Below are 12,570 nucleotides of genomic sequence, written 5' to 3' on the forward strand. Positions count from 1 at the left end.
TTTCAGCCTTTCTCATACATCAGCGTCGGACAACTTAGAGGAGTCCAAGCAGGGAGAATGTTTTTAACATGATGCCCCCACAGTGACTCAAAAAGGACGGTCTCTTGGCTTCCCCTGTAGAAGTCGCTACTAGATGTCACATTATTATGGGCAATATCAGACCACAGTTTCTATCGCAGTGAGCTATGCTGCACGGCCCCATCTGCACTGTTGCCTCCCAGAGCCCCAAGAGAGCTCCAGGAGGGATTCCCTGGAGCATGGCATACGTCCACCCGGTGATGCGTCCAATGTCCTTTTAACTGGGCGCTCTGGACTGGTGTCCTCGGGTGTCACCACCGTGTCGTTAGTAACTTGAAGAAGCGAACCGTCCGCATCGCTGTGGAAGGAATTCCTACTCAAACCTCTAGATGGCGATCTTCTCATGAGGCAGTATGAAATGCTTTTTTAGAGGTTTCCTCCATTGCCTCAAGAACTTGTCCTGGTGTGATGCGTGCAGTGAAAGCTCAGCACGGATGGGACCTGAGCTGTTCAAATGTGACGTCCTGCCGTGTGGTTAGCTGAGGCTGTTCATACCACGTGTTTTCCTTGATGTCGGTAACGACCCCCCCCCACACATCACCTTACTGCAAACAGCCCTGTGAGTGCCTTTTTATGTCTGAGTTTTACTATAATCTCTGTTGACATCTTTCAATATTGTGGCTGTCTGGACACTTGGTCTGCTCCTGGGGCTGCTCCATTGCTGGCACAGGTACTTTACGATTTGAAATGGTCTACAGCGTTGCAACGTGGCAGCTCCAGAGAAGGTTTGGATCCTCTGACAAGCATTAAAAATGAAATTAAATGACAGAAAATTGCATCATTGTGAATGAAACCACACAATATAAGTGTAAATGAATAGTGAATAAGGAATTGATAAAATGAAGGGTGTCATTTCCTTCAATGCTGTGGGACCACTGTGAAGACAGACACCCGCACCAAGCATTGGCATAGCCAATAGGTCTCGCCTTTGGGATCTTATAAGTATTTAGTTATGCACTCCTCCGCCTCTCTCTCCCGCTGCAGCGCGAGGTTTTTACACTAGAATTTTGTCCACTCCAGTGGCGACCTTGGCGAACACCTGGCTCTAAATTTGGACAGGCCGCCAAGGCAATCTAACTTAAGTGCCTTTCTTTTTCTGCTCTCACACTGTTCCCTTTTCTGTCCGCATTTGTCTTTTCTTCTTCCTTTCATCTCTCTTCCACCTTGATTTTCACTTTTTGTTTCACTCTCTGTCCCTTCTTCGCCTCTGACCCTTTTGTCCTTGCCTTTTTCTGGGGTCTCCCTCTGACCCATTTATCGATATTCTAACCGCTTATTTCTCTGTCTTTCCTTTCGTAACCCTTCCCTCTCGATCCACTTCTTTTTATTTTCTCTTGTGCTCTGCCCAACGTTCACATTTCTCTCTTCTCCTCTTTCTCCCACCCTCCCTCTCTTCCCTTCTCTGCACCTCCTTCACTCATTCCCCTACTCTTTATACTTTCTCACCTCTCTCGCGCACCTATTCTTACACTCTTTCTTTTCTAGCCCTCTCTTCCTCTCTCTCGTCAGAGTGGGCACCCCCCCCAACACTGCTCTCTCTGTCTTTTCCCCTTACTTCCGAAATGACTTATTTTCATGGATAACGGGCTTTCAATGGCAGCCGCAGCAATACGATTTCTCTTCATACTTCACACCAGTGAGGGTCTTGCTGTTTTTCTTCAGCGACATCCAGAGGTCCTAGAGTAGTATTCGTGTACTGAAAGCAAGATTTGTGGCCATATGCATAATAGCTTTAATGTTGACACTGATTAGTTAGTGGTTGGCGTTTGGGATAGGCATTAGGGAGCGCAATATAGGTATCAATTTGACACAGACCATTTGTAATACTAGCCTAAGTGACAGTGTTGCCTATCTGTAGGCCAGCGAAGCGCCTGCTCTGCTCTTCTGGGTGTCTTTTAACCCCTTCCCTGCTCATGACGGAACGACTCCGTCATGAGCCACGGTTGCGCTGTGCTCATGACGGAGTGGTTTCGTCATGCCGCGGCCGTTGGCTGTCGCTCTGCCCACGCGGCGCCTTTTCCCCGCCTGTGCGGGCGTCTAACGTAAGTGGGCGGCGCCGTGACGGAACCACTCCGTCATGAGCACAGCTCAACCGTGGCTCGTGACAGAGTGGTTCCGTCACGAGCACAGCGCCACCGCACCTGCCCCCAAACCCCCCCAGCGGAATTCCTGCCGCGGCGAAGGGGTTAAGGACTCTTTGTATAGCGTGCTTTTAGTACACAGAGATTGTTTTGCCGTTTCTTACACCCTCCTACCACAACATGCTTGAAAGAGTGGGGCTTGCAAAACTGGTGGATTACGGGTCTCTTCACATTTTTATAAAGCGCTGCATGCCGCAAGCATTTCCTCACAGCACTGTTTCTACTTGAACAAGGTCCTCGTAACAGTCCCTGCACAGCACTTATGGGTCTTTCTCCTTTTATTGCTAAGGTGACTGAATAAGCTGCACCCATCCCACTAACTGTGATTTAAAACCATGAAAGGCCCCACTCTGTCATGGCCTACCCTACACCAGATGGAGTCCAGATGTTCATACAATATTTGGAAGTAGGGTTTCCTCTAGGTGGTTATATTCTGCAACTACAGTGGTTATTGCTCAAAGTTTAGTTCTTGCTTGCCTCTCCTTTGTTTTCCATTGTTTATTTTAGCTTCTCCTCCTATTTTTGTTTCTAAGGGCAACATTTAGAGTACAATTTAGTTAAAGACAGCTTATATTTTTATACCCTATCAGTTTTCCGTTTATTTGGCTCCAACTAGTTGCTCTACAACATACATTAAACACATTGGCAAAGCCAATAGCTCTAGCCAAACACTTATAAGGTCCCAAAGGCGAGACCTATTGGCTATGCCAATGCTTGTTTTAATTGGCTTGTGTCATTGTCCTTTGTAAATGCTGGCTTCTGATTCGTTCATAGGCTTATTAGTCCCTCCTTAGTACCGCCTTGTCTTCATTTGTGACCTCCCATGAGGACAGGCCCTTTTACATATGTTGTTACACGGCATGTCTTATTTAGTCTGTAAGCACTGTTCTCTTTAATGAGTTTCTCTTACTGCAGGCATGACATGCTTTCCTGCAACATTCAGTGCGCCATGCGTGTTTGCACTGTCTGAGCTGCCCGTGATAATGGCGGCCGCTTCTTTGAAATGAAATAGGGCTCACATTTACAAGAGTTCGAGCTGGTGGCATTGTAAATGAAAATGCCTTGTATTGATGTGTTAATTATCAAAATAGATAAATAAAAGGCATCGTCATTTACAATGCAAATAGCTTAAACTCTCGCAAATGCAAGACCTATTGCATTGCAAATATTTGGTATTTTTGTGACAAATACTTGCTACTGAAATTTTTTTAAATAAATATCGAAGCCAGCTCACCAGGGGAAACATCCATTACAACGCAGTCATTATAATTACCTACCTTTACAACGCAACTGTTACAACGCCTACACTATCCAACACTTACCCTACTGTTGCACTCACTGGAGTGGGAATAGTAATTTTTACCCCTATACTATCTAACACTTAACCTACTGTTGTCCTAAAGTATTATGCATTGTAATGGTATGCGTTGTAATTGTATGTGTTGTAATGGAATGTGTTGTAATGGTAGTTTTTGAAAATGCGTTGTAATGGTGTGTGTTGTAAAATCATGCAATGTAATGGTAGTTGCCATGTAAAGACTGCGTTGTAAAAGTATGCGTTGCAATTGCATGCGTTGTAACATCATATATTTGCTCACCAGTGTGGGTGAAACTCTGCAACTCATCTTAAAATGATGATTACCCTGTCTGAGGCGAGTATACAGCCGTCTTCTTCATGCAATTCAGTATCTAGTGCAGGCTTTGTGCTGACCATGGGAATCTTTGAACTACCTCAAAGAGGAAGAACATTTAGCAGAGGAATGAGAGCAGACAGCAGCTGGGGTCAATGTGCCAACGCCCACAGTCTGCCATTGGCTCTGAAGTTATTATTCACCATTTATACGGTGAAACACTCAAAATAAGTTTTGCTTTTCCTCTTTTGCAATTAAAATGGACGTTGTAATCCCCCCATTCAATATTGTTAATTTCAATTCAGTGCTTGATTTGTAAAATAAATAAATAGTGGCAGGGCTCTTGTCAGAAGGCCTCTGCAGCTTGCACCACATATTTCCGCTGCCATGCTGCTAATGGCAGTGCCTACACAACTACTAAACATCACATTTCAGGCCCCTAACGCTATAAAAATGGTTTGGGTGGCAGGTCATAGTCATTTTTAATGTATATTGAAATAATAATTAACTGTTATTGTGGTCATCTCTAAATTCGTGAGACAGCGCCGCCTTGTGGCAGACTGTCACAAGCCCCGGTGTTGAGAAACCACCTGCTCAAATTAAGCACAGCAATTTTATCGACCTTAAGAGAGGCATTCTTCACCCCCCTGTGACTGATACATCACTGCACCCCCCTCAGGCTGTCTCGCCATCTGAAGTTAATCACGCCTACTCATTACCTCATTTTCTGTTACTGCTGGAAATATTTTTGGTGACCATTTTTTACTTGAAGCAATAACCTAAAGCCGTCACATGATGTGGCCATTTTAAATATTGCTGTCTCAAAGGAATATTGACATTTCCACATAAGGACACTATGTCAAACCATGTCTCTCTACCAGGTGGGGTTTCGAGTGTAATTCTGCGCTCCTGAACACCAGCTGTTTCTGGTGCAAGACTGGTACTAGTTCCCTTGGACAGCAAAGGGGGTGCTATTTTCTGGTAATAGCACGAGCTGCAAAGTGGGTCGTCTGCCGGCACCTCTGGGGGTTACTGATCTTGTGACAGTTGGTTCTGGTGGCGAACCTCCTTCACATCAGCGTGCGGCTCCACGCATGGCCCAGGGAGGGAGGCATGATGGGCAAATTAGACTCCATGCCCAGCCATTCTTTGGTCTCTCTGCTGATGGCGCTACTCATTTAGGATTGTTATGGTCCTTTTTTGCAAGGGTAGGATACTGACATGTATTAATTTGGAATGTAATATGTGTGTAGCGTGTCATGTCTCTAACAAGACAGTGAGACTAGAAACTTGCTGCACGCATGAGTGCGAGCAGATAGTAAATCAGGCATGGAAACTGGCAGCCTAGAATTGAAAAGAGGGTTTGATCCCAGAAATCGGAGCTACAAAGCCCCCATTAAAGTCATCACCAAGTGAAAAGAAAGTCCTCCTGTTTTCTCTTCCAAGGTCTACATTGCCACCAGTTCCTGTTCCACAGACATAACATTTATTGATGATTTTAGGATTTCTGAAAGAAGCACAACCACCTTTCACCAGCCCTCGCCACGGCCAGCATGGGAACACAGAGCAGCCCTGGCAAGTTTGTTGGACCAGCCCCCCGGGGTGGAGAGGGCAAGTGTGAAGCACTGCAGCTTTTGCTGCAAAACCGACCCCCAGTTACAAAACCGACCCCCACGGCTGCAAAACTGGCCCCCACCCATCCAGCCTCCCAGGGAAATGGCCGATGCCCGCTATGGCCAGTCCGGCCCTGGCCTTCGTAGGCAGCAGACTGGATATTTATGTGCACAATCCTGATAGCTACACAGTCCCTCTAGCAACAAACACAGGGAGGATGCTGGTGAGTGCAATAGGCTTCTGAAAACGTACCTCAATAGCTCCGGTCTGTGATGGGAGTACCCTGACGTATATAATGCATGCGTCTGATCCCTGGAGCTCATTAGCTGCATGTCTGAGAGGACTACTGTAAACAGTTACCACTGCAATGTGGAAATGTCCACATCTACGACATGCCCATGGTTGATCCAAAACACGAAAAGCAGCCCATTGTGCCACTGACTGAAGCAGGCTTGCCTAAACAAATCAACTAATCGAGAGGGCTGATCTACAGACCCTGTCTGTATGGTGAGTGTGCTGTGTCTCTTCCTTTTGTTGTTTGTTGTGTGGTAACATGAAGTCATGCCAACCACTAAAGCTACCTATGGCAAGACCTAATAAAGAGCAGTGTGCTCCATTAGTTCAATGAGGAAATTAAGTCTTACATGAAGGAGTTTGTGTGTGGGATTTGGGCGTAGGACAGTTCAGCAAGGCATCTTGCTGCGCTGCCCTACGCCAAAGTGAAAGGGCAGGAATACAACAAATACACCGTATTTAAGCAATACGGTGCATTCCTGTCCTTTCCCCTAGCACTGGCGCTGTTTTGGCAACCTAGCACCAATGTAGGCTCTCTTGCACCATGGTGCAAGGGTGCCTCCATTGCATGCAGGATTGTTTTTGTGCAGAAAGGGGCACATGAAAAGAGGAAAAAACATAGAGAAATAAACATATTTTTCCTAGTAACGTCTCACCTCAGGAGGCGTACGGATTAGGAGTGCCCCCAGGCTCACATCACATTGTAAATCTGGGGCAGTGACAAATTTCCATGGGTGTTGCATGAGAAAACCCACTGCAGAGCTCACAGGGTGCTTTGTGTGGCTCCATAAATCAAAATGAGAGCCCTGCGTCTTGCATGTACCACTTTACATGGAACCTCTGGCAGCTGGCATGTATTTAGAGTGGTGGGTGGGAAAACTACGGGTGACATTAAAATAATTTAAAAAAAATGCTACTTACCTTTCTGAGTCGCCTTACGACATCCTCCTCCCTGGGGTGTCTTCGCTCCTCGAAGCTTCGGACCCAGGAAACTGCACTATCCAATCCTGGCGCTGCTCTCATGATGTTAAACAGCATGAGAGAAGCGTCAGGATTGGAGGGAGCAACGTCTCTCAGCGCTCTTAAGAGCACTTGAGGCCTGTGATTTTTCTAATTCAGCTGTCTAAGACATCTAGGTTAGAGTAGTTTAAAACGCGCGTGTCTGGCTGGCTGTCCCAGATGGCCGGGAATTGGGGCATGCACACTTTGAACATAAGTGCACGGCTCCCTACTAGCGCTTAGCAGCAATTGCCCTGCCCCTTGATTCAGGATGGGTTGCTGAGAGACGATATGGTAATAAATAAACTTTATTTCCATTTTAGTTTTCGGCTTCTCTGGGGAATTTTTTTATCGGGGCAACTCTCCTTCGCTCTCACTCCTGCATGATGCAAAAGTGACTCAGGACACTCATAAATAAGGCCTTATTTCTTTCCCTGTGCAAGGTGCAGTTATACCTTTCACAAATATTCTACTTATGCACACCACATAAGAACCTAGTGAAAAGAGCACAGCCTCACAGTCTCAGATAAAAGTTTTTTTTCTGTAAAATGAACAAAATGAAGATAACATTTCAGTAAATTTTTACAATAATTGTCATGCACGACGTGGCGATAACCTGCACTCACCAGAGTAAGTTTGCGCTCCATCTTGGCTGAGTTTGTGATCCTCTCACAGTTCTGGATGCCCTGATAGACTTTATGCAGCTTCCAGGCTATGGCGGAGTAACACAGCACAATAGTCCCGGCGGGTAGGATGGTGCAGAGGACGAACAGGCAGCAGATGAATGACGAATCACTGACCGAGTTCTGCGATTCATCCCAAGCTACTGTACAAGAGGTGCCAAAGGGCTCGGGCCCGTAGTGGCCCCAGCCCAGTAGAGGCATGATCGCCCACGCCAATGAATAGAGCCAAATGAAAGTTATCGAAATACAGACGATGCTCTTTTTGATTTTACAATCTGAAAAAACACAAAACCAGAATTAGTAAATGGCATCCAGGAGCAAAACGTTAGCGACTCTAGCATATTAGGCGCAATTAAATAGATCATTTGAACGTATACGTTTAGGTTACATGAGGAAGACCCTCTAAATACACTTTTGCAATTCACAAAAAATGTATTTACACTTGTAATGGGATGCACTCAGACTGAATATTTCACCATTACGCATGAGGCTGTCTCCTACCCAACCAGTAGTAAGAGTTGGCCTCATCAGCGTAGTAGCGCAGAGTGAGGAGGACTGCCTGCGGGTAATATTATCAAGAGTGAGCACAGAGCACTCATAGTCAAAATATTACCTTGGTCGATGAGAATGTCAGCTTGGAAAATACTCACTCAGCCTCTCCCAGAGTGCAGCCTAATACCTGCTCTTCCGCTGCTGAGATGCCGGTTACGGGCAATGTGTGCTTCATCGGTATTTGTATCCGACCTTGCAAGCCGTCCGGAAGGGCCAGTGGTGTGGGAGAGTGTTGCGACGCGTTACTGTGTGTGTGCGTCTGCAACGTGGTGACCATCTTGGGTTTTGTGGGAAAACATTATAGTGCTGGATGGCCATGTATTGGAAGCGGACGAAAAATATGGTTAATGATGAGCGTTAGTCTTACATTTTGGATGGAATCTAGTGAAGGCGCTCCAATAAATGTCACGGTGTGAATGGACCTGCAGATGATTAATTAGGAGATGAGGCTCGACTATGTAGATAGTGTGCATGAGCTGTTATATAAATAATGCATCAGAGCGTGTCATGAAGGCTGTTTTTTGCGAAAACATGGACATAAAGGTATTGATTATAAGCAGAAGCCATGGTATAAGCCTCAAGAGTATCATTTTGAAAACATGGGCTAAACTTTATTGATGACCTGGGCTCAAAGTTGGCTGTTTGTAAGATGCCCCAATGTTTCTTAATCACCTTTTGTATCTTGTTAGAGCTGGGTGTAAATGTGGTGAGCCACGCGAGGGTGACTGTTGCTGTCTTAGCCCTGCTTTCCAAATGGCTCTCCCTGTGATTGTTCCTAGCCCTTTTGTGTGCTTGGCATATCACTTTTTTAGGGTAATGTCAGTCTGTAAGGTTGGCTGTCAAGATCATAACTTGGGTGTCAAACTCTGCCATGGTGTTACAATTCCTGCGGAGGCGGAGGAACTGTTCCACCAGGAGGTTGTCCCTAAGGGCCTTTGGGTGATGGCTATCATAAAGTAGAAGGCTGTTCCTGTTGATGCGTTTTCTATTGTTGGTCGTTAGTAAAACCCCGTTTCGAACAGAGATCAACAAATCATGGAAGGGAATGCTATCCTCTGACTTAGTGCTTCAGAATTGTGGCTGTTACCCCAGTCACAGAAGGCAGGGCATTGTTTAGCATCACCCATCCAAAATAACAGGATATCATTTATGTAGCCGCGCCACACTGATAATTTCTCCTGGTAGGAATTGTTCTTGTGTAGGATTAATTTATTTTCAAAGGCAGCCATGTAGAGGCAGGCCTGGCTGGGAGCAAAGGTGCTACCCATGCTGGTCCCCTGAACTTGATGGTAAAGTTGGGTATGAAATGCAAATAAATTCTCTTTCAGAGCTATAGAAGCACACTCCAAGATAAATGAGATTGGGGTCTTGTATGGCCAAGGCTCTATTTCATGTAGGGTGGTCTCTAGGACCTCAAGAGTGGTATCCTGGGGGATGTTGGTATATAATGCCTCTACATCCAAAGTGACTAGGAAGCTAATCCTATCAGGTTCTGGAACGTTCTCTATCAGGTTTAGGACTTCGGTGGCGTCTCTGAGATTGGTGGGTGTCTTCATCATGATTGGTCTCAGGTAGAAGTCGCAAAATGTGCTTAGAAGTTTGAGCCGGAATTCGATCCCCGAAACTATAGGTCATCCTGCTGGCTGGTTGACACCTTTGTGAATTTTCGGTAAGGCGTAAAAGTATGGGATCCTAGGTTGATCGTTGATAAGGAATGCTGCTTCATGTGAGGAAATCCAATCTTCTGTCAACTTCTGTAACCAAGCCCCTGATCTTCGTGGTGAGGCGTCCAGTAGGGTCTTCCTCAACGGGGAGGTAATACCTGGTGTTGGTGAGCTGGCGCTGACATTCTTCGTTGTATGTGCTAATATCCTGGATAACAATGGCACCGCCTTTATCAGCTGGTTTTATGATGATGGTGCTATCCTCTGTGAGTGCCTTAAGCTGGTCTCTTTCTTGTGTAGACAAGTTACTGGATGCCAGCCATTTGTAATGGCTGGGAAGTCTCTCAGGATCGCTTGTTCGAAAGTGAGGATCTCATGGGGTGTCATAGCCGCAGGCGGCATATACCGTGTCTTCTTTTGGAGACTGTACTTGTTTCTGGGGTCTCTGGTTTATTCTGAAAAAAGGCTTTTAGCCTAACCTTGGGGAAGAACTGGTGTAGTTCTTGGTGAAGACGAAAAGAGTCCTCACGAGGTGTCGGGACAAATCCCAAACCCTTCTCCAAGAGTTTGACTTCACCCTCGGCAAGTGGTCTGAAGGACAGATTAACTACTAACGTTTCTGGCCCGTGGTCTTGCTCCTCAATGTCATCGGTGTGTCTAGTTCCTGCCAGTGGACGTTCTTGTGCCCTCCTCTACTTCTGCCTCGAACTCTACCCCTCCCTTTGTTGAAAGAAGGGGGGTTTGGGAACTGCTGGTACTGTTGGACTTGCAGAGGGTGGCCAGGTGGTCATTGGTGGTGGTATTATCCATTGTCCTGGGAATATCTATGGTTGGTAGGGTTGTGTCGTGAAATTCTGAAAAATGGGCCATGGTTGGTTGTTCAGTGTGCCCCTCGGGTTGAGGTGTGTAGCTGCCGCCCTCATAACTAGAGTCACTAGTCATAGAGCCTGACCTTCCTGAAATTGCTGTTACTCTCATCTGAAGAGGTATCGTTGGTCTGATATTCGTAATCCTCTTTTATGTAGGGTTACATTTTTTCTTGGTCAAATCGCTTGACGTCCTTTTGTAATTTTGTGATCTTCTGTTTTGTTAGGTATTCTTTATGCTCATTCAGCTCTTCGTTGATCTCAGCTAGACGTGATTTGAAAGCTGTGATAGAGATGCCTGCTTTTAGTGCGTTTTCTGCCACAGTAATTTGTATCAGAGGGGTTACTAATAGGCCATTATGGGCTATATTGGCCCAGAGGTACTCTGTCATAATTGACCCGTGAAAGATGGTCTTAATTTGTACCACTCCCCCACGCCACCGGCCCTTCCAGACTGCTTGCCAGGTCGAGTACAAATACGGAAGAAGCACACATTGCCCGTAACCGGGATCCGAGCAGTGGAAGGGCAGGTATTAGGCTGCACTCTGGGAGAGGCTGAGTGAGTATTTTCCAAGCTGACATTCTCATCGACCAAGGTAACATTTTGACTATGAGTGCTCTGTGCTCACTCTCGATAATATTACCCGCACGGAGTCCTCCTCACTCCGCGCTACTACTTCCTGCATGTGACATGCTAGCGCTGTAACGCAATGTCACTAGAAGTCCCTTTTGTGAGACGGGGACCAAGTGACAGGTGGCTACAGTTGTTTACCTTTGGTGTTGCAGGGCTAAAGCATTATTTCATTCAAAGGAATTACTAATCTATTGCCACTTACTTTCAAATTTACCTGGTCAATATTTGTTTACATTTCTTTTGTCCCTGAACAAAGGTTATTTAATAACTGTTAAATAAAATATCTTGCGGATCTGGATTATGCTTTGTCCAATAAGACACTGTTAGAACCGGCGGTCTCTAGTTGGCAGAGGTATACACTTCTGACAAATAGGGACCAACCAACTCTAGTCAGGGCAAGGGGATTACACACTCAGATAACCCCTGCTACCCCCTTGGTAGCTTGGCAGAGCAGACAGGCTTATCTCAGAGGCAGTGTGTTAAGCATTTATGACCACATACAGTAATAAAGTGAATACACTACAGATGGACACGACACCGAAGTTATTATAAAAATAGGATCTTTATATAAGGTTTAGCACAAGACCAAATAACGACAAAAATATACCACAGTCTTAATAAATACTCTTTGGAAGGAAATATAATAGTTCAAGTAAGGTTTCTTCTTGGCAAATAGTTCTTTAGCAAAGTATTCTTCTGAGCACAGTTCTTTTGGCAACAATGTAACCCCCACAGGAGTCACACGACGTCGAGTCTACAAGATTCCCAAGGTTCGGCGTCGACCGCGAGGAGCGCTACGTCGAGCCTGGAGTCGCAACAGACCCCACAAGTACAGTACCTTGAGAAACGAAGAAAACGATGATCCACGGCGTCGAGATCGGCGTCGAGGTCGTGCCTCGGAGTCGGGTCAATCCGCAGCGGCGTCGAGGGATGTCGGGCCGGAGCAGCGCTCACGGCGTCGTGAAGGGCGTCGAGTCGATGCGATCAGCAGCGGCGTCGGGACGGGGTCGCTTGGAGGTAGAGCCGATACTCACTCCTCACTGGCGTCGATACCGGCGTCGAGACGGGGTCACTTGGAGCCGGGGCCGATACCCACTGCTCACTGGCGTTGCTGCTGGCGTCGATCGGGCCCGGCGGCGTCGAGACTGCAGATTTCCCTTGTGTACTGGAAACAACACTTTCCAGCAATTCAGCAATTCAGTAGATGGTGAAGTCCTTTGGCCCTGTGACTTCAACAGGAGACTGGCACTCTTCCAGTCCTTGGAGATTTTCTAGCAAGTGTTCAGAGAGTACACACCAAGTTCCTCTCTCCTTGTTCCTTGGCAAAAATAAAGAAGCAGCTTTCAGGTTCCTCCACAGCAAAACAGCACTCTGGCAGAAAGGGGAGGCAAGTCCTTAGATCAGCAGGCTTCTT

At 46.3% G+C, this 12,570-nt stretch overlaps 1 protein-coding gene across 1 annotated transcript in view; it reads right to left on the minus strand.

The window, feature by feature from the left end:
• LOC146816636 (opsin-5-like) overlaps positions 1-12,570 on the minus strand; it is a 308,892-nt gene that overhangs the window by 41,911 nt on the left and 254,411 nt on the right. Inside the window, exon 3 of the mRNA XM_085609148.1 lies at positions 7,384-7,715. Coding sequence (XP_085465274.1) covers positions 7,384-7,715 — 332 coding nt within the window. The remainder of the gene's footprint in view (positions 1-7,383; positions 7,716-12,570) is intronic.

Source organism: Triturus cristatus, chromosome 6 (assembly GCF_964204655.1).
Source record: "Triturus cristatus chromosome 6, aTriCri1.1, whole genome shotgun sequence".
NCBI lineage: Eukaryota > Metazoa > Chordata > Amphibia > Caudata > Salamandridae > Triturus > Triturus cristatus.